This window comes from Malurus melanocephalus, unplaced genomic scaffold, assembly GCF_030028575.1.
Source record: "Malurus melanocephalus ecotype Western Australia unplaced genomic scaffold, MMel_1.1 scaffold_114, whole genome shotgun sequence".
Classification (NCBI taxonomy): Eukaryota; Metazoa; Chordata; class Aves; order Passeriformes; family Maluridae; genus Malurus; species Malurus melanocephalus.
Genome location: NW_026623346.1, coordinates 839792 through 862533, shown reverse-complemented (window position 1 = coordinate 862533; position 22742 = coordinate 839792). Strand labels below are relative to the sequence as shown.

General features: G+C 46.0%; 1 protein-coding gene across 2 annotated transcripts in view; it reads left to right on the top strand.

The window, feature by feature from the left end:
- The window catches only part of LMO1 (LIM domain only 1), a 60148-nt gene extending 37930 nt beyond the window's left edge, over positions 1-22218 (top strand). For both annotated transcript variants that reach the window (XM_057369697.1, XM_057369695.1), the window contains exons 2-4: positions 5675-5888; positions 16234-16359; positions 20887-22218. In XM_057369697.1, coding sequence (XP_057225680.1) covers positions 5675-5888; positions 16234-16359; positions 20887-20992 — 446 coding nt within the window. In that variant the 3' untranslated portion in view covers positions 20993-22218. The remainder of the gene's footprint in view (positions 1-5674; positions 5889-16233; positions 16360-20886) is intronic.
- The last annotated feature ends 524 nt before the right edge of the window (positions 22219-22742 follow it).

Sequence of the window (22742 nt, the reverse complement as noted above, 5' to 3'; positions counted from 1 at the left end):
TAAGATTACTCCTACTCTTCAGTTACTTTTTCATCTTTTGCAGCCAAATGCTGGGGTTTTTGTTAGCAGGCAAAAGGAGGTCAGCTCATTTAAAGGGTGTTGATGCTAGAAATAAACATTTTTTTCCCTCAAGTGGAACTCTGAAACCTAGGCTCAATTACCCAACTGCCAAACCCCTGGTCTTTAAAACAGAATTGCTTTTAGCACTGGAATACTGCATCCCTATAATAACCACTTATATAAATGAAAAAAAAAGCCTTAAAAATAATAATAATAATGAAAAAAGAATAAGTGTAACATAAACCTGCAGTAACTGTGGTGTTTGGCAGAAGAGGGCTCAGAAATGTGGTGGCTGTGTCTGAAGGCACTGCTCAAGGAAGCATTTGTGGTGCAGAATAAAAACCTAATTCCGGTGCTGTGTTGTGCAAGGTGCTGTACAACAGGCAGTGATTGTCACAAACCTTTGGAGAGTCGAAGTATTGTGTGTGTGTGTGTGTGTGTGTGTGTGTGTGTATGTGCATAGTTATTTGCTTTGTTGTTGAGCAAGGTTTTGCCCTAAAGGTAGCTAGTCTGAGGAAAAGTTTTGGGGTTTTAAAAAAAGAAAAGCAAAATAACAACAAAAAAATCCCCCACCCAAACAAAAGCCCCAACAACGACAAAAAAAAAGCCAACACCAAAAAACTTGTCGAGGGAAAGAGTTAAAGCCATCTGCCTGAAAGCATTGTGTAAAACATACACACAATGTTGGGGAAATAAGCCAATTATGTGTGCTTCACAGGAGGTGGGGGACTGACCTTTGTGTATAATTAGTTCTTTTATTTAAAGCAAAGATTTTGAATAGAATAACTAATTAGCTGTCATAAATGGCAAATTGAAGATTTTGGCCAGATTCCTTGGGGAGTGTGGGAGGACGTCCCTCCTCGCAGCCCGCGCTGTACGCTCCGGCTCTCCTCATTAGGGTTGTTTTTAGTTCTCCGCAGCGGTAATGAGGAGTGCAGCGGCGGCACTTCTCGCAGCCCCCTCTAATAAGGCATGAAATGCAGGTGAACAGAGCTGCCCTGGGCTCTGCCGCCTCCTCCCTACACATGTGGGTGTAGCCCAGGGCTCGCTGCGAGAGAGGGAGGCTGGGGGTGCACGCTGGACTGGAGGGGGGTCTGAGAAGTCCTGGTGATATCACCTGTGTTTTATGCTCTGGACTTGAGTGTATAAAATACAGGCAAGCTGCAAAGCCTTGAGGCATATATCATTAGCTAGCAGTCCCCCATTACTCTTTCAGACCAATTAACCTTTAGAGTTGCATTAGAGAAATTAGGTGGTGAACCTCCCTGCTTTCAGAGGGGACCTCTCGCTCTCTTGCAGACCAGAGCACTGCGGAGCCGTGCGCCGTAGGACCAGTGCAGATAACTGTTATTTAAAAGCTCTGCCATTTATGAAAAGTTCCCAGGCTCTCTTGGAGAGGAGGCTTTATGAACAGTGCCCTTAGAGGAACTGCAGCTGATTGCCATGTGAATAGAAATATCAGTAAAATGGCTTAGAAAAATTTAGAGGTGTACTTAGTGGACACTTGTGTTATAAAGCCAGCTGAATCATTTTACAGAAAGACTCCGACTGAGCAGATACGGGCTGATTAAAGCTTGTTTGTCTGGCTGTGAATAGAAGTAAAGTTTGGATTACTCACTACAATAACAGCCTCTTTAGACACAGACATAAATTTCATATGTCCAGAGGTGGTGTCTATAATTTTTTAATGTGTGTTGGAGCTCTGAGCACTCAGAGCGGGTTTAGTTTTGTATTTACCAGCAGCAAGTCTATTAAGTTGTAAAGGGCAAAGAAGGGAGTGTAGGTAGCCAGAAATAGAAAGGATTCATCTACTGTTTCWAAGAAAAGAGAGCACAGGATGTCTAGCAACAGGAGAGGAGAGAGCAACTTGATGGTACTTTGACAATTTGGCAATAATCAGCGTTCCCTTGTGATCATGTATTTAAATATGTGGGTGTCCAGCTGTTAATTTTTCTAGTTCTACAACACTACTTCTTATTTTCTAATCCTCACCCACAGCACATGTGGAATTTGTCGAAAGTGACCCCTTCGTTTCTTGAYGGCCCAGTTAGACACCACATGCGCCTAATCAAATTGAACTGGGTATCTTGGCATTTTTGGGCAGTACTGGGGGAAAATGGACATAGAGAAATGAAGCAGCATCGCAGTCTTGCAGTGGGAATATTTCCAAAAAGAAAGAGCCGTTCTCGAGGTGGTTTCTGCCTGCAGAGCCCAGGCTGCTTGAGCTCTGCTGGAAAGGGGAAGGAAGAGGAGGAGGAGGAAAGCAGGGTTTGGTGTTGATTGTGCCCTCTCTGCAAGCCTCTGACCGTGAAAAGGGTTAAGTTTCTGAGACGCTTCTCTCTTGTTRCTTGGAAATGACATGGCAAGTGTTCGAGGAACCCTTGCTGATCAAGTTTGGCAGTTTTTGAAATTTTGTTTCACGCCTTGCCTGCTGTGTCAACTCGCCAGCTAATTGCAGCTGCAACTTTCTGTAGCAGCGAGTGTGCTCCGTGCAGACTGGTTGGTAGGGATGTCGGAGGGAAACCTCACAGCCCAAAATGTAATTTCAAAACACTGAACCTGACCAGCAGAGGCTGACCTTGCTCGTTATTATCTGARTGGGAATAGCAGCTTTGAACATCATATGATCTCTGAAATGGTACCTTTTTTCATTAGAAAGCCCCCTGCTGAACGCTGACCAAATACATGGCTTTTTTCCCTGCTTAAGGTACTGCTTAAAAATATATCTATATCTGTTCCTTTGCTAGTTATTAGAGGCAAATCAAAGTGTTACATTTCCCTTCCTTGCAGAAGCTCTCATAAGGCACGGGTGCTCTTACAGTGGTGAGGAGCTCAGATGGCTGCAGAGAGCGAGAGCTGCCAGGGCTGCAGATGGAACAAGAACTGCCCCTGCAGTCAGCCCTCAGCCATCCGGGCCTGCTTTCCACAGGAGACCCTCCTCAGCTGCTCTGAATGATCAAACCAGCCTCTCCTGATGGTCCAGCCAGGGTTTCATCCCTGCACAGCTGCCCTTGTGCTGGACCATGCTACTGCTGCTGCATCTGAACCCCCTCTCTGAGTGAGGGCAGCTGGACCTCTGAAAGGGTGCTGCTTTCAAAAGTGGGGTCTTGGGAAGTCGCATCTGGCAGAGGATCTTGCAATTCTAACCCTCAGAGCTGGTCTCAAACCCCACCCATGCAGGAGCTCTCTTGAGCAGGGGTTTAAGGTGTGCTGGGTATCTGGAATCTGCATCTTTCCAGATGCAGGATCCTCATTTACCTGCGTGAACTTTGCGAAATAATTGTATGGTGACCCCCATCCTCCTTGTGAGAAATCTTCCTCTGCCTCTAAGGTTGCACATTTAGAGAGCCTGTTTGGGGGTGAATAATGACTTGCTGGTGTCTAGGGCTCCTATCTAAAAACATAATTCGCACATCTAGGTCCTGGTTTTCATAGGTGCGAACTATTTTCTTTCATCACTGGTACTGATCTTACACAGCTTGCAAATGCAAATTCACGTGCTCGCCCTTCTCTGCCTCACAACAAGGCAGCCTCTTCTCACAATGTRCTGTTTTCGTGTTGTGGAGTTGGGAAAAGCGTGGAAATTACCTGAAAATTGAAGCTTCTCTTTGCTACTAAAATGGGATTTTTTAAAAAACTAACAAAACCAAACAAAGGTGTGTCTAAAACCACCGGGCCACTTCCCTAGTTTCTGTTAGAAACTCTAATCAGGTACACAGACTTCTGCAATCTGACATCTGGCACCTGCAGCATATTCCAGTTCCGATGCTTCCCTGTCTTCTCCCTCTTTCCAAACGTGCAGGTGTTTCTCTGTATGTATGTAGATTCTGTATGTATGTACTTTCTCTGCTTTGGGTGTAGAATTTCGGGAGCATTGCAGGTTGCATATGTGGCAGTCTGACAAAGGTACAAATGTTCACTTAATTATTGCAGATTCGTCACTGGTGTCAAAAGTTTGCTTGTGGAGACTTGGCAAGTGGGTTTTGAGTGTGCTGCAGCAGAGGGCARGGGGATACTTTAAGCCTTTAGGGTTTTTGAATGTGACTCAGCCTGTCTCTGTGCTGCTGAGACCACTTTGATTACAGATGGATCAATACCTCGCTGTTTGTGTGGAGGTGTCTTAAGTGCTATTGTCGTCTGCTCGCAGCTCTGACAAAGCAATTATTACTGTGGGGGTGGTGGTTTTACATGTGCTGACCATTAACTTCTCTCAGGTCACCCTGGCTTTTAAGGAAAGTAGCAAATGTCACTTACTGCAGTGGCATTGACTCGGTCCTCCCTGGTTAAGGGACTGTTAATAATTCTGTTATCAAGCTGCTGCTTTCTGGGACATCCAACGCTTCCTGCAGAAAGGGTGGATTAACTTTGTGTAAGAGAACATAACCAGCGACACCTGCTACTGTGCCAGAGTGTCCCTTCTCATCAACTCTGCACTGGTTAAGCCCACGGTGTGCTTCTTACAGGCCCAGCATTGCCATTTTTAGTGACCAACACCAGTAAAAGTAAAAATCATGACAAATTAAATCAAGGCTCTAGAACAAATGGAATTCTGGCATCTCAGTGAGTTACTTTCTTCTTCCATCATTTCCTGTGCTGTTCCTCACCCACAGTACAATCMTTGTTTATTTTTCCGCCTTGCCTGTTGATTCCATGAAGTCCTTTCCTTCCTGTTTAAGGGACTGTTAATAATTCTGTTATCAAGCTCCCTATTAGCAGGGAGCAGGGTGACAGGTGTCACAGCCATGTCAGTGCTCAACGTGGCAGGCACTGGCTGCTTGGAGAGAAGGAAAAAGCTGGAGACAGCACTGAGAGCAAGGTGGCCACAGCAAACCTGTCCAGCCTCCTGACCTGAGTGTGTGTCACCACCTCGTACCCAGCTATCTCATGCTTGCTTTGCAGTCCCAGCAGGACTTTCCAGGGAGGAAGAAACTCCTGGCTTTTTGCTACCGTCTCCAGYGATTCAAGAGGAGGAGGAAAGCTCTGCTTTGCTTGAGGAGTGTGGCTTCGCTAGTGGCAGAGGGGCACTGGTGGGGTTATTCTCAGCAGCCCTCAAGGGCTTTTGAATCACATTTATTTTGGAGCAGCCCCTGGCCTGCTCTGGCTTTTAGTCAGACCTCTGTCACCAACGGGGTTCACAAGAGAGGCAAAACAGTGGCACACATCTTTTTATACCCACCCTCTTCCCTTCCCCATCAAACTTGATTCAGCCAAGGTACTGGACCTGGGGGGTATGTACAGTGATGGCCCTTCTGCTGTTTTTAATTGCGTGTGGCAGGTAATTAACAACACAAGGATACTGGTAATGAGGGGAAAAAACAAATGTTGAAATTGCAGCCGGTTTACTCTGCTGCAAGATGTTAGTTAGGAAAAGTCTGGTGTGTTGTGTCAGCCCTACCCTTGGGAAAAAAGGGCTGCGTTCCTGCAAGTGTTGCACTCCCCCTCAGCCTGCGACAGCAGATGAAGTTATAATTCCTTTGCCTGTCAGCTCCATGCAGTGTGAGCCCCTTGCAATGGCAGCAGCAGCAGTGTTTGCTCACACATCTACCCCAAAAGGCAGTAGCCTGCCCGGGCTGTTGGGATATCGTCTAAAGGAGATGCTGTGTTTGTGTTGCAGGTGTGCCCATGTTATCTGTACAGCCCAAAGGGAAGCAGAAGGGCTGCGCTGGCTGCAACCGCAAGATCAAGGACCGCTACCTGCTGAAGGCTCTGGATAAGTATTGGCATGAAGACTGTCTAAAGTGTGCCTGCTGTGACTGTCGTCTTGGAGAGGTTGGATCAACTCTTTACACAAAAGCAAATCTCATTCTCTGCCGCAGAGATTACCTGAGGTAAATAGASGGACGTAGTGTGGGCTCTTGCGAAGCCTCGCAGCGTGCTGCCGGCTTGCTAAAGCTCTCTGGGAAAATACGTGCGTGGCCAGCCCTGCCCACAAGAGTCTGGAGTTTCTTCCACTGTCTAAGCAGGGCTTTTTGTTTGCACCTAACTTACTTTGTAGTCAGGGAGGTGAAATGCTGGTTTTCGGTGAAGGTAGAAGGAGGAGGTCATGACTTTTTCTTATTATGAATCAACAAGAAAAGACTCTGCTTGCTGAGTAAATTAGGAAAAGCTCCTAATTCTCCTTGCATATCTCATATTCCTGTATATTGACTGAAACCTGACCAAACCTTTACCTCTTCTTTTTCAGTCATAGCTTTTAGACATCTAGTCTTGAGGAAGGTTCTCCCCAAGTGGCTCTTATGCCTTCCCTAACTAAACAGAGCAAAACTCAAAATTACGGATCAACTTCAAAAAATTTTTCTGTCTGAGGAAGTCAGCAGAGACCATCACTAACTCAGAACCATCCTGTCAGTTTGTGTCTGCAATACATAACAGCACATGAGATTTTTTGCCTGGTGTGTATAGGGGTTTTGAGCAAAATACTTTATGCAAACATAAATGAATATTAATAAGACAGCAGGCCTAATGCAAACATTATTATGAGGGTCACACTGCGAAACACTCTGAGTTTTGCTTTTTTTTCCTTTGGAAGAATGTACTTGATCTTCAGTTCATGTGTATGTTTTCTTTTATTTTTCCTCGAGCACTGATAGCATTTCCCATGCAAGCTCAACCAGCAAAACATCTGAAGCAAAACAAACCCAACACGCTGCTGTGAGATAGGGAGGTAAAATGCCTTCCACCCTTGCAGTGTTCAGGGCCTGCCTAGATTAGTGTCAGTGATCAGTTGCTTTGTGTGTTTCAATGAAAAATGTATTTCTGAAAATCTTCAGTAAATATTTCCTTAGTAAACTTGAACAAACAAGTTTCTCCTTCTAAAGAGGAGAGATTAAGCACTGAGCCAAACAGAAGGGCTGAGTCTCTCAGCTGCCATGTGGGAGCTGTCACCTTGCCCTTCAGCCCAGCAGTATATGAGGGCATCCTGCTGCCACGGGAGGGTTTTAGAGCTCAAATTCTCCACATGAATGTCCCAGCTGAAATTCTGCCACACAGGCAGCAGTTGCAGGTCTACACATGGTTAGGTGGGATGTGTCCCCAAAATCTGAGTGAGGAGGAGCTTCAGTAAGAGTGGACACATCTGAGGGGGAAAAGACAGGATAAAGAGCCTTTGGAAAAATGGAAGGGGTRTAATGAGGAAAGAGGTAACCATCTTCACTATAATGAAATAATTTTTGTACCTTCCTTAAGTTTGGGTATTTACTAATGTCACAGGTCACTTCCTCTGGCAGCATCCTTAACCATGTCTGCTAAGCTGAAAAAAATGAGTTCCAGAAGGTTTAAATTTAGCACACCCAAATTTGCATTTTGGTTCTTCTTCTTCAGCTCTGCTATACTCTTTCTGTGTTGTGGACATAATTCTAATGTGTCAATGAAGAATATTTCAGTTCTTGATCTCCCCTTTTTGAGGAAGCCTTTCATCACAGTATCACAATTGGGTCATGCTAGATGCTATCACAAGGACCCCCAAAATCTCTCAGGAGAGCTACTTTCAGGAATAGTTTTCTTTCCAGGAAGAACAACTGCATTACTTTCTGAAGTATTTGTTTGTACTTATATCTTGTTTATACATTACCTTTTCTTTATCTTGTTTGTACCCAGCTTGCTAAGTGATCCAGGTCTCTCCATCTGTCATCCTCCACTTCATTATTTATCACTTCTCTTGGCTTTGTCATTTGTGGTCTTGAAAAAGTATTGTGTTTGTGGTTTTTTGGGTTTTTTTTAATAATTTGTCCCTAAAGATAGATATTCATCTTTATTCTGTGTGTTGCAGAAYTCTGCTAGAAATACTGAGCTGGACAGTGTTTCCAATTTACATTTGCTTTTTGAGACCTATGAGCTACCCCACGTTTTGTCCATTTAATAAGCACCATATTGATTTTGGTTTATGCTAGTTTCATAACAAAAATAATGTGTGGCGTCAACTCAGACGTTACAGTGCCAAAGGACAGCAGTATCGATGCTGTCAGGCTTGGAAGAACCTTTTCATCACTGTAGTTGTAGAGCACTTCTTTCTCCCCTTGGTTTATTGGGTCTTGTAACACCTCTGTCTCCATTTTTCGGGTTGGAATAGTTCCTGGCCCCACAAGAGGGGAGTCTGTTCCTCTTTGTGCAACAAGGTTAAACTGTGGAGTGGTTTATGTGGCCTTTGCATTAAATATTTTCCCCTTACCTGAATTTAGGGTCTTAGAGCTTTGACTGTTTGTGTTGGGAAGAGCAGTATAATTGTCATATCCTAGGAAATTGGACCAAGACTCGGCTAGGAAGGAATAACATTAATTTTGTAACAGCATTGTTAATTAGCCTTCAGCTATTTAGGCAGCTTTACAGCTATCATGGCTTGTGTTCTCACTAAGTAAATTTAGTTTATACTAGGTTTTTTGAGGGGTTCTGCTGAACTCCTGGCTTCTGTTCTCATGATGCTGAGGAACTCTTTCAAGGCCCCCAGGATGGGATTACTACACAATCCCGTATTTATAGAAGTATAAAGAATTKTTTTTTTTACTTTAAAACATCTTTTATTGGCTTCCACACATAATATTTCTTTCTCTCTCAGTTTTAACTATTAGTTCTAATATTGGAAGGATCTAAAGTTACCATCACAATCTTCTCTACTGTCTGTTCCCTCCTGGTAATTTGAATTTTTCTTCTTAGAGAATTAATCATTCCCATCATTATATAATTCTTTCAAATTAGTAGTTTTAGAGTCTCTATTCACACTTTTTTTCCCTAGTTAAGTCTGTTTAACTACTSTTTGGTCTACTGGTCATATTTTAGCAGAATTCAGTCCTAAAAATAAGTTTTCATCCTTTACGCTGTAGTTGCACCATAAAGGGACCACTTTACCTGAAGAACAGTCAAAAGAATTCATTCAAAGGGCTTCTGGAATATTTTGCTGTCAGTTTGCAGGTCTGGGACCTTCCTGTGCCACCCTCCTGAGGGCAGTTGTGGATGATCCATGGCTACTGCAGGGATTGAGGATTGGGATGGACTCCTGGCAGAGGATCAGGACAGAGCACAGCCAGCTCCTTCCCCGCTGTGGCAGGGTTTCTTTGGAGCTGGCTGTGTCCTGGGCATTGGGAGCATGGTGGGCTGCTAGCCATGTGTGCTGATCCGCAGTGGGTTTTCAGTGGAAATCTTTCCAGTGTGTTTCAGGAGCTGCGAGCAGACCGTAGCCTGATCATTTGTTTCAAAAGATAAACTGTCGTCATTGCTTGTGAAGGAACATTTGTTAACCTTCACATTTCATAAAACACTTTCTTGCTCATTTTTTAATCATGAAAGATGAAATTGGATCTCGAGTTGTTATCCTTGTGGTATCACCTCAGTCTCCAGCTGTGTCTAGATGTATCTTTCAATACATTTCGTCTCAGCAAATAGATTTACCATTTGTTTCATAATCACAGTTCCAGCATTCCTCCCTCTAATTATTTTTGATAAGCAAATGCTACTGAAGGAGCAGCTTCTGGGACAGAGGAGCTTAGCATGCGAGCTCAGATGGCTCCTCGCAGCCCCCACGCAGCGATGTGTGTTTGTTCCGAGGCATAATTAAACATTCACCAGGCTCCGCTTCACAGGGACGGGCTGGGTGTTGCATCAGGATTTCCCGTGAGGAACTGACAACTTAAATTTCACTGTGAAGTGCTGATGAAGAACGTGATTTTTCCTTTTTACTCAGCATGGTGCCCTCACACGAGCAAAGGCGAGTCGGGCTTGCTTTGAGAGGAGCAGAACTGTTGCTTCCGCGTGTTTGATATGCTGGCGTTGGGAAAGTTTTTCATCATGTAAACTGATTGGGGGCTTAATTAGACTCCAAAGAAGGCTCAAAACCTGCATTAAAAAATGATGGTGAATCAGTAACCGAGAAGGGCTTTCCGAGAAACCCTGATGCTGTTCTCAGTGGGTTTCATGGCTGTTCTTTTTGTCCATTTTTCCACACATTTGGATCAGGGCTGCAAACCCCGCACAGCATCGATGCTGCAATCTGTGCCTGGTGTTTGTGCCTTCAGAAGAGCAGAGCAGCCCTGAGCAGCCCCAGCCTGAGGGATGGGGACTTTCTGGCAGGACTGCCATCCCGTCACCCCTCAGCACTGACTGTATCACGGMGACTTGAACTGCACCCTTGGCAGCTCCTGCTTCAAACAACCCCGCTGCCCASTACTGGGGTTTTTTCTCGGCTCCAAAACCCTTCAGCACGTTCATTCTGTCAGTGAATCGCTTTAGAGTCTTTCAGGTGAAGTGTTGTATATCTGGAAAATGTGCAGGGTCATTTTCTTGAGTAATGAGAGCAGTGATCTTGCACAAACGTGGGTGCCCTGCTCTTGGCACTGGGAGGATTGGGACAAATTCTCCCCTGGTGGCCTTCCCCAAGTCAGTGACAACAGCCCTGAACCAAACCATTAAACCACGGCTGGGTGTGTGAGCACAGGGCTTTGGGAGCCCAGATGTGTGTGCCCCAACAGGCAGAATGTAAGTTAAGCTCCCCAAGACATCACTGCTGCTCAGAATGTGGCTTTAACCTGCAGAAGCTGCAGCACCTCTGAGGCAGGAAGGAGAGAATTTGGGTTTTTTTTTTTTCCTCCAGGGAAGCACAGTGTGCATGCATGCACTGAGAGCATGGCCTGCCAGATTTTCAAAGGACATGTTTARCGTGGGAAGGAGAGGTATAAATGCAGTGTGGCTGAACAAATGGTGTCTGCTGAGAGCCTAAAAATGTCACCAAACTGAAGTGCTGCTCTTCAATTGCAACAGGGAGCGTCTTGCATGCTACATAGGACGCCCTCACTTCTACTTGGTGTCTGTACAGATTAAAGAGGATTAATTAGGCTCAAAATACAATGTGTCTTGGCAACATTGCTATGCTTTGTGATGTTAAARTACAGATTTATTTTTTCCCCTCGCAGTAGCTGGTCCAGGACTTTTTCACAGCCTGTGCCCATACTTGATTTGTTTGCTTTTTGCCCTTTTTTTTCCATCTCCACAACTTCTCACTGAGGAGAAAAGTTAATGGGCAGTAATTCTGCATGGCTGTGGTACACTAATATGCCTCTAGCCCTTTCAGCTTTGCATCTTTCTGACTGCTGTATTTAAGCTCTCTTAAGAGGACGTTGTTGCACTTGGGTTCAGCAGTGCCAGAGCAAAGATGAGCTTAAAGTCAGCAGCTTCAGTTACACCATGGGAAAGGATGGGGCAGAGGAGGAAGCCTTGGATATCTCCTTCCTGCTGGCAGTCCCAACCCCTCTGTAAATATCCAGTGAAAATATGGAGGGAGAGGCCAAAGCAGTAAAAATAAGTGACCATTCAGAGTCTGCAAACAGACTCCCTTGAGCAGCCTTGAAGTTCACACCCAGTAATCTCTGAACCAGTGCGATCACTTGGCCAGCGGCTGTTTTGTGCTGGTTCAACTCCCCCTSCTATGCTGTCCTTGAATGCCAAGCCCTTTGGCATGCAAGATGTAAATTCTTTGGGATTGAACTTGAAGGCTTCATGAGAGGACAGCTTGACCAACTTCATTAGGATCAAAATGCATTTCCTTTCCTTCAGCTGACACGACTTCGCACTGCAGCACTAACAGTGTCCTGGGTAGGAGGGTGCACCAGATAATACATATTTACTGTGCTGAAACTTCTATCACTGARGCTTTATCTGATATTACACAAAGGAGGACTACAGGGAAGTTGTCTGAAGTTGCTTTTAAGCTTTTTCTTTTTCTCCTTTTAAGTGATGTTCGGGCTTTCCCTGCATTTATTGGTATAATAAATACTTTGGTCAAATCACACTTGTAGCTCAGCATATTTYTAATATCCACAGAGGGGAAAATCCTGATTGCAGTATTTAAGAGCCATCCTCACTGGCAAACCAGTTGTTATTTTGTTTCAAAAGGCAGGTGCAAAACCTTTTCATCGTGATGAGTTTCAGATACATAAAGCAAGTCTTGTTCTACAGCACGTCCTGATGAAACTAATAAATAAACAGCAGCAGGTAAGTAGAGGATGTGTGTGGGAAAACCTATTTCACCTACTGGCTGGAGAGGATATGAGCATGGAGTTCCATAACCCTTCAAAACCTTTTATATCCAGATAATCTGGCTATRTAAATACATTGAAAAACGTGTAGTTGTACACAATATCTACAAATGTAGATATCTATCTGTAGGTAAGTGTTCAGTCTTCTTTCAGYTCCTAATTTTTATCTTTCAGTGTTTCTGAAAGTGTTTCAGTGTCTCTTTTTTGAGGGAATTACCAGTCTCAAGTCTGCTGTTTGTTTTGTTCTTGTGTTTAAAGAAATCCAGTTGGCACTGCCAACCTTTCCTCTCTGTATCACTTATTATTGATATATGCCTGGTCCTGCTTCCTCTTCTTTTGTCTCCTGTGAAGCCAACAGCTCCAAAATTTTTAGTCTTTCTGCAGAGGGAAGATTTTCTCCTTCTTTTTTGATTGCAAGCTGCTATCTAGGCAGACACCAGGCTAGAGGGGGTGAGAAGAAATGGGGACTCTCTCCCTGAAGGCAATGACTAAGCCAGATTGTTGTTCCTAGTGGTGACAGAAATAGGCAAACAGGTTCTCGATTTAGCCCCCCCGAACATCTTGGTTGAATGARAAATCTGTTAAAAGGTGCTAAACTTAACATGCTCATATGAGAAGTTTCTTTCTGTTTTCCCTACAGTGAGGACCCTTTACCATTCTTTTTTTCCCCCCAAAAAAGCCCGTACAGGGTGCTGTGACATTGCTCTAGTTTGAATAATTAACTTGAGGTGTGCTCACAGAGCTTTTGGGGTTAAGATCACAGATCCCAGAAGCTGCTCTTTAGCCCAGACAAGGCTCCATAAAACCCATCCTTCGACAGTTGCCTGCTGTTTCCAGGAGAGCTCCCTGCTTTTCCCATTAATTCATTTGCATTCAGGGCTGTTCCTGTATGCCAATTAGCTTTAGTTTTTACTATACACACTGACATCAATGGCCAATGAGAACAGGGCATAGCGGGGTTTTTAGTGTGCCCATAAACTACAGAAAATTGTCCTTGGACAAACTCCTGCTTTTAGACTGGCTGACAACAATAGACATGGTTAAGTTCAGGCTAAGAGCCATTAAACATAATTACTACCACAGGGTAAAAGTTTAATTGTGCTAAATTTTAAATCTGCATAGTCTATGCTTATTTACAAGCTGGCTGGGTCTTCCTGTTACATAAAGGAAAATAAATCTGTACTTAAAAATTGTTGCCTTTTAACTTCAAAGGGAAGTGAATAAATAGGGATTTTCAGAAGAAGCAAAACAACCCCAAACTGAAAACTTTCTGTATTTCCAGCTTCTTTTATGCCAATGGCTCCAAGCTGGTAAGTAGAAGCTAAACATCTTCTGGTAGATTTTTCTAATGCAGTTCAACTTGGTGTGTGTGAATGTGTTGAGAGAGTGTTRCGTCTGTTACGAAGGTGTCTGGGGGACAGAATGCAGATCAGTTTGTTCATGTGGGGTTATTTTAAATTTAACCACGGATGGGGCTTGGGGCAGAGGGTTTTTCTTCCTGCTCCTTATCTTCTTTCCCTCCTCCAATAACGTTAAGCTCCCCACTTCACAAAGTTTCGGCTCAAGTAGCTTCTGGATCGGGAGATATCAGAGGTGGCAGGTTTTCTATAAGCAAACAAAAAAAAGGCAAAAGACTCTGTTCATTTTGTGTGTTCTTCCAACAGATTAAAAGTCATGTTCACTGAGCTACGAGTTAGAGCATATTTTTAGAAGCACAGTGAGTACATGGGGCTCTAAATCACTCCCCAAAAAGCAGATTAAAATTAGGAGGTGCTAGAATAAGTGTGAAATGTTCATCTGTTGGGAAAGGGAGGGTATGGAGGACTGTGAAACTTGATWGAAGAGAAAAAGATTAGCGCGCTGACTCGCTGGAAGCTACGTTATGTAGACATTAGAAGGCAACACGATTTCAGCTGGACAGAACATAAGCTTCAGATCTTATGCAAACAGTCAAAGCCGTTTAACAATTGGTTTACCCCCCAAACCCCTGAAAGGAGACAGGTGAATACGATGCCAAATACATTTTTCATGTTTCTTAAGCTAACTGTTTAAATAGTTAAGTGAACATCTGTCCAAATTTCCCCATCATTTCCATTTAGAAAAGTCTCCTATTTGAAGGCTGAAGAAAAGCACCTGCTTAACAATGCAAATGGTGCTGTCTGGGGCCCCTTTATTTTGTTTAATCTAGATTGAGCTCCACACAACTGTGATGCTAATGAATAATGGATATTTTATACTTGTGCATGTAGCAGTGCTGGGCACAGAGCAAATCTAGGATTAACCTCCCAGTTTCCCTGCCTAATGCATTTGACTCTTTTTTTTTTTTTTGAGTTTGCTATGACTTGGGTACTCTAAAAACGGATGCCTGGTTTTATGGGAAATGGGAAAATCCTGGCAAAAGCTGTCAGGCTTTGCTGTGCCCAAGTGGAAAGGGGATGTCTGTAGTAATGGCTTGATTTGTGAATGGGTGCTGAATGAGAGCCAGGGCGTTCCAGGGTGGAGACCTGGACGCTTTTCAGTGCCGCATTTTTCCAGTCGGGTCTGCTGGCGTTAGGCAGCCAAGGCCCGTGTCCAGCTGCCTCCCCTGCCTTGCCTGCCTGTGGGGGCAGGAGCAAGAGGGGTCATCTTGTAGGGAGAAAGGAGCTGCCTTTTGCTGCTGCAAATTGTACAGCTGGGATTTGACTCTGCCTTTTGGCCCTCAGATGATGGAATCATAGGGGAGGAAATTTTGGTACCCCCTTTGTGAATTTGCTGTCCTGCACGAGCGTTTCTGTTTTGGTTCGCGTGGTTTAACTCTCAGGAAATACGTAGTGCTATTTCTTCATAGGTAGGCTTGGGGTTTTCCAGGTGAAAGACCACTGATGGCACTCCTAAAGAAAAATAAGAGTGGGCTTTCCTACAGCTGGAGAGCAAGCTGACTTCAGGAGCACGGCATTGTAGGAGGGTGGGAGAGTCATGTGGAGGTTTCTGTAACACTGCTGGGTGTTTTAATTCACAATTACTGGCCAGTAATAATTAGTATTGATTAGCTTGGCAAATTGCAGGTTTAGAAATTGGTTATAGATTTTCCTGATGCTTCTCATCTGCGTGTTGTGGAATCAGCCAGAACCAATGGCTTGAAACAAACTGCGAGCCCAGATCTGTCTGCGGGCAGCGGCGCGGCGCGTGCGTGGGGCTAATGGCCGGCAGGAACCGTACATCTTGAGGCTCATTGCCCCAAAATATTATTTTTGTCATCTTCCAGGCAAAGTAGCTACCCACGTGCCTATTGACCTATAGGCTGGGGTGCAGCTTGGCTCTGTCAGTGCCCCCGTGGCACACACAGGGCCCGCAGGGACACCTCGGGCACAGGGCCGGGGCAAGGATGCCGCAGTTGTGCTYGAGTCCCCCGGCGGGATCTGTAACAGCAGCAGACATCTGGGGAAACAGATAGTGAAAGCCAAGATGGAAATGGCAAAGCTTCCAGCGCTGAAGGGCTGTCCTGGAGGAGCGGGGAGCTGAAGTGGAACGGCTGAGCATGCTGTTCAGGCCGCCGTGGAAGGGCTTAGCTGGCTCTCGGGAGGGATGGGRAGCAGGAGGAGGGGGCACTGCCGGCGAGGAGGGCTTGCTGGCTGAGGTGCCTTGCGAAGTGCTGTGCGCTCATTGCAAGAGAAACGGTGCTTTTTCTTTTTAACCAGCAGGTAAGTGAGGTTATTCGTGGGCTCTGTTACAGCGCTGCCTGCCAGGATTGGCAGAGTTCACAAGACTCGTGTGTCCTGCTGCCAGCCTTTCCCTCTGTCAGGCTGCGTCCAAGCGGAGCGATGTGGAGCGGGACGGGCACCTCCCAGCACCTCCCCACTGCTGCAGAGAGGCAGATAGTTTTTGACTGAAATTTTGTGAGCCCCAAAATAGTGCTCTAAGTGTTTAATGCTTTTCTCCATTAGACAGCAAATTAGCCCTAGGCTCACAAACCAAATGAAGTTTCATCTCGACAATCGGAGCCTGCTCACCAGGCAGTTGTATCCCAAGTTCCCGCACGCTGGTTGGTCAGTGAAATGGAGACTGCAACTTCTATTTATTGGTGCAATACAGTATTTGATACTGCTAATTACACTTAATTAGTCCTTCCACCATTTAATTAAAATGGCTTCTAATGATTGTGCTTCTTTGGCAGGCTCTTTGGTACCACCGGGAATTGCGCTGCCTGCAGTAAACTGATCCCTGCCTTTGAGATGGTGATGAGGGCCAGAGATAATGTTTACCATTTGGACTGCTTTGCCTGTCAGCTCTGCAACCAGCGGTGAGGACACAGTTATTGTACACACAAACTCATTTGTACCTTTGCCCTCAAAGCAGGGGCAGGGTTTGATGCACACTGCCCGTGTGGGGCTGGGGCTGCTTTGTCAGGCTGACCTGGGGGATGCTTGTGAGTACCTGTGACCCTTTTGCTGCAAATCCCCTCGGAGCTGGTGGGAGTTGGAGGGGCAGGGGGGAGCACACAGACACAGACTGTACACGGCACAGCTGCTGCTGAATAAAACAAGCTGCTCCGGCGTCCTTTCAGGATCTACCCTCTTTGCAGAAGGCAGACGGTGCAGAATGGACCTCCTCTGATGTTATCTTGCTTAAATCACATTTCTGTCACACTCAAAAGTGGGGATGGAAAGGAAGAAGGATAAAGAGACGGGACAGGAAGGAGAAAAATACTCTGACTAAGCCCTTGTCAACAATCCCTTTAGTTGYTGTGTAATTAATAGGGGATCTTGGTGGTATAATTTTGAGTGGGACTTGTGTGCATATGCTGCATTTTACCCAGTGGAAGATGCACATCAAGGAGTATAGTACAGGGTCATGCACATTGTTTTCACTGGGACTACCTGTAGCCAGCTGAATTGGGAAAGGCTGTGAAAAATCTTCCCAGCAGCTTGTTTGTTGAGCATCGTAGGCAGAATGGGAGCCCACAGAACCAGATGTGATACTGTGTCACCTGATGCATCCATCTATCCATTCTCGTCTAAGATAGACTTGAAACTGCTTGCTGTTCTTACCGYTTGTTTAGTCAAGCTTTAGTGACTGCCCAGGGTCCAAGACTCTGCTGGGGTTTCTGTTCTGGATCTGTGGTTGTGTTTCCCAAAGATGAAACTAGGATACAAAGCTTTATGCCGTGAGAAGGTGTGAGAGAGATAACAAAACTTGTCCGAAGACAGATAACCCAATTCTCTGAAAGTCAAGCTAAAAGCTCGACCTAAGCAGGAAAGAGTGGGATCTGTCATGAAGCGGCCGTACATACTGCATGTGTGATTACAAACCCCTGCCGGCTTCTCTTTGAACTTAGGAGAGCCTGTCCGATTGTCCTCTGAGCGGCTCAGCCCTGGAGATGAATTTGGTGTCGGCTGGTTGGTGCCGGAGCTCGGAGCAGGCGAACGGGGCGAGCCCCGGCACAGGGGTGGCTTTAGTCCCTGCTGGCTGGAGGCGGGGGCGGYGTTCGTTCGAGGTACGGGAGTCCCATCAATGCTGTCGCCTCCCCGGGTGGGTGGCAGTGCCGGGGCGGCAGTGACATCTAGCGGCTCCTGGCCCTGGGCTCCCTGCCGAAGCCACGCGGGATCTTTCCGTGGCCCAGTCTTGTTTTGCGACTCTTGAACGCCGAGCCGATCCCTTCGTTCCCCGAGATGCTCCTTCCACACTGCTGCACTCATCAGTGGGTTCTGGGATTTGTCTGCAGACTCGGGAGTGCAGTGGGTGCTGCCAGGCTCAGCCCTCAGGATCAGTTTTCTCCATCCTGCTCCTGATTCCCAGGCAGCAGAGGGTCACTTCCAAATGCCACCCCAAAACCCACCAAAACCAGGGCTGGAGCGCCTCAAATGTCCCCTCAGACAGAGGCAAGTCACAGCTCAGGGCTGCACAGGCAGGAGTGCTGGCTGGCCTCAGAGTTTGCAGGATGGGTATCTCTCACCAAACCCCCACTTTACCCTCTAGTCTCATGGAAAAGCCCAGTGCTGCCTAGTTTTCATTTTCAGGAATTTCTTTTGAATTTCACTGTCTATTTCAAAGGCTCCAAAGCACTTCTCTCGCTCCCTCCCTTCCCTCTTCTCTTGGCAGCACTGTTTTTACCAGTGTGGTCCCGTTCTGCCCTTCAGACAACCTCCAGGGGCTGTCAGTGCCCAGCAGGAGAGCGCAGGTAATCCCCCCGYTCTGGCAGAGTTGTGCTGTGATGCACAAGGGATTTGCTCAGTTTGTGAGGAGCTGGGTTCTGAAAGGTGGGCTATGTGTAGATTGTTATTTTTTGGTTGAAGTCAGAGGGCTGCAATTTTTTATGACTTACTCTGCAGAGATTTTGGCTTGAAAGGGCTGAGTGGAAGTGATCCTGTAACAGACAGCACGGGATGCTGAACTTAGAGCAATGAGATTAAGTAACCCTAAAGTCAGAGTGCAGAGGTGGATGCCAGCACTGGTTCTGAAACCTCATCTGAAACCCCTTCTTGTGCTTCAGCTCTGAGAAGATTTGATGGTGAAGACCTCTCCTTAGTTCTCTTCCAGCTTGCTTACCCTTCTCTAGCTGGGCTCTGTGTAGGGTGCTAAATCTATCAGAGCGAAATCTGTCATATTTTTACCAAGTGTGCAGTGTTTTTGTTAGTTTCATTCCCTAAAATACCGGGTTTGCAGCAAGTCCTGCATTACCACTCAGCCCACCATGCTTTAAACTGTTCTAAAGTTGTCATGGCCATCGCAGCACTGAATAAAAGCCACTCACTGCTGGAACTGGCTGTGTTACAAGGGTTGCAGGAATTGCAGCTGCTTCTGCTGTGAAATGTGGGTTTGCTCAGAAGAAAATCACTCTCCAAGAAATGGCAGGGTACGTTCAGCACCTGTTTCTCATTGCTGCTGGCTGGAATTTGATCACCCAGACAAACTCTGCAGGGGACTGGCAGTGTGAAGCTGGGCCTGAAGTCACCCTGTTAAATCCTCTGTCTCTAGTTGTGATGCATCAGCTGAAGAGATCTCAGTTTACTGGTGGGTTTGCAGGACTGGCAGGTAGACAGGGTTGTCTTTCCAGTGAATCAAACCCCTCTCCCAAAGCTTCACATCAGGGTATCCCTGTAGAACATTTATTTCCGTTTCCATATGCTTATACACACACACACACACGCACACAGACCCCTTCCAACTACCTAATTCTCCAGCTCCTCCTTCGGCTCCTCTGGACCCAAACCAGGTTTAGCAAGAGACAGCTGTTGATGATGCTGGTGGCAAGTGTAACTTTTGCATTTCTCTTCCTGGAGATTTATATGCAACTAAGGTGGGGATGAGTAGTGAAAAGCAGACAGYTGTGTCTGTTATTTATTATGAGCAAGCCTGCTGGTGGGGAAGGTGGTCGTGAGGAGAGTGTGTGCAGTACAGTTTTTAGCATAAAAGCTGTTAATTTAAATTAGGAATAATTTTTATCTTTTTAATACACAAGAAAGGTTGAATTTCAGAACTACTAGAGCATGTGCCACAGATGGAAGAAGATGGAAGGTCTTCCGTAAAATTCCATAAAGTGTGAACCAATGCTCAGTTCTGTCTGTACCAGCTTGGAAAATTAATCAGCTTATTTGCAGGTGTCCAGCTGGAGAAAACCTGTGTCCCTTTTGGGCCTATAAAGGAGCTGTAAACTTATCAGTCCTGTTCTTTTAGTAGAAAATATTCAGTTTTATGGAGATGCTCTGCCTGAAGCTGCCTGAGTTACGAATGATGAAAGCACTTTAGACAAGGAGTAGGCAGTGCCAAAGGAAATGGGCATTTGAGGTCTGCTATGTCTCCCGAGGATGGGGTCATCTCCAGTGATCTTCCTTCAAAGCCCTGTGGATATTTGGCCTTGCCAGAGGCTGGTACCTGCCCCTTCCTCTCAGTTCAGAGCTGCCTCGAATCCCAGTGCCTGACCCAGGGTGTCTCTGCTTTAGGGACCTGAGGCTGATTTCAGACTCAGCTCTTGGGGCAGCATGTGCTCTGGTCTGTCACTGCCCTGCCAGTGTGATGGACAAAAACCAGCCCCTGAACTGGGTGCAGAGAACATTATTTGTTATCTTGAGAAGTCAAGATTAGCTTCTGATTCCTGAGCAAGCAGGCAGGGTGGAAAAAAGCTATAGGCTGTCAATTCACACCTCTCAGATCTTACATGTGGAACTTTTTTTGACCTTAATGGTCAAATAAAATTGTTAAATATCACAAGCTTCTCTGTCAACTTGAAGACAAACAGAACAATTTACATGGTATATGGAGAGCAGTGCCCTTCGCTCAATGAAGATAAAGGTTAGGAGTCCAGCCACCGAGAAATTTCTATTTATTGTTCAGCACTGTACACAAGGGGGTGAGGAAGGACTTAATAGCCAGTCCTTGCCTGGAAATTAGTGTAAATACTGCTTCACCCGAGGGAGCTGTGGAAATGTGGCTACCAGCACAAATTTCAGATAGGCTCTGTGTAATACTGCCTGCTTGGTTTCCTGTTTGGAGAGCTGGCATCTCTTGGCTGCGGGAACAAATCCCTTAACTGCTCCCAACCTCCTCCTGCAGCTGGGCAGGGACCCCACAGAGTGGGATTGGGACCTGCTCCCAARGCTGCTCCCTACAACTGTGGCCTGGAGCCAAGTGTGGATGTGCCAGGGAGAGGGACAGCAAAACCCCAGRATGGCAGGGGAAGCACATGGGCTTTCTTGGGTCTGACAGCACTGGCAGAGCTAGAAATCAAATTCTGCTCACCGGAGTCGCCTTCAGACCCAAACTGCCCCAAATTCCCCCCATTCGAACGTCTGTTTGTACTCACACCTGCTAACGCTGTTTTATCTTCCAGATTCTGCGTGGGAGATAAATTTTTCCTGAAGAACAACATGATCTTGTGTCAGATGGACTATGAGGAAGGGCAGCTGAACGGGAGCTTCGAGTCCCAGGTTCAATAACAGCCCCTGCTTCGCTGGAGCACTGTGGGATGGGCGCTTGGCCGCACGAGCAGCGAGGGCGTCTGTCAGCTTGCCTGCAATATTTTTTTAATTCTTGGTCCAGAGAGGACTATATACATTGTAGTACTTTTCCCCCCCAACACAAAGCAGTTACAGTTTTAGATGTACAGTTGTGCCTGCTTAGCTGAGCACTGCATTGCCTGTATGTTTGTGAGTTTTTGGGGTCTGGGGGAGGGCTCTGTACAGTCTGTTTTCTGTATATAAACTGGAACATTTATTTTATGAAAAATGTAATGCAATTTTATTACTGGTGTGAATTAAAAATTATGAATGTTTCTGGTCATCTTCGCTGTGGTTTCTTCCCCGTGTGGCAAAAGCCTGTATTTCCTGTGCTTTATGCTGAGCAGACTATTGGAAACATGTACGTAGACCCTTGGAAATGGCATGGATCACAGCAGAGGCAGGTTCTGACACAACAATGGGGGGAAAAGCTGCTRTAGGGTTGTGGAGACTGATGTCCAAGCACCTGCTCCCCTGTGCCATGGGCAGGTGATGGCAGGGATCCCACCAAGGCTGCCGTGCTGTGCTGAGCTGCTGGCTGAGAGGCTCCGTGTGGATTCAGAACATTTCCATGGAATTCCTGCTGCCTGGCTGAGATTGTGTCTCTGGTCTGGGCTCCCTTCAGCCCTGCCAACAGGTGCCTGGGCATTGATGAGAATATTAATGTCAAGGCTTTGTGAGGCAGTGGGAGTTTCCTGTGGGGCATCACTTGTCCAGGTCAGAGTTGTGGTGAGAGCTGATGTCAGGGCTGGGACGTGACCGGGCACTGATGCAGCAGATCCCAGCTCCCAGCCCTTTCTCCTTACTCTGTGCCAGGTGCTTTGACCTCCCAGGCAATAAAAGCGATCAGATTTGAAGCATCTCCCAGAGAAAAGATTCTGAACTGTGTTCCTGCTGCGATGCTTTGTGCAATGATTTTCAAGGTTATGCAATTCATGTGCAACCCACTGGACTGTATCAAACACATTTCTTTGTATAGTGAGTGTCACTTTAATATAGTGCACCAGTAGCTGTAAAGGATGGCTGCAATTCTATTTATTTTGTCTTCTTGCTTTTTCTTAGATTTACCCCTCTTTCCTTTAATAAATAGACACCGAGTACTTTTTTTCTGATGTGGCTTAATTGGTTGCTGGTCCTGGGTCGCTCGTGTGTGCTCTCAGAATTGCAGATGCCAGGTGAAGTGCAGCTTGGTGCTGCTCTGCCTGTTGCATGAAATGCTTTTACATAGTGCCTGTTATCTAAAGCTACCTCCGATGTGGGGATTGATTGAGTGATTTTTCTTCACAAACACGTGTTCTGGGTTGGGGCACTCATTATAAAATGCATAGCCTCGTCCCTTTTTATTCCCATAAACATGGAATAGCAATTAAAAAGCCACTTACAGCTGCCTATAGATATGTGGTGTTTAAACTGCTGTTCCATTTTAGCGCTTCTTGGGTTGGGGGGAGGTTGTCCTTCGAGAAACTGGAGAATTGGTGCTCTTTTTGTGGAGGCTATCGGAGGCTGCCACCCCRGGGCTACAGAAGGAGCAGCTTGTTGCCCAAATGTTTCAATTCCTAGCTTTGAAATGGGCTGCCAGACAGCCACTGCTGTGCCCGTGCTCTGGATTGATGGCTCCCTGCCTGCCTGCCCGTGGGATTTGCTGCAATTCAGCACACAATGGCAGTGCCAGGCCACTGTCCTGCTGTGA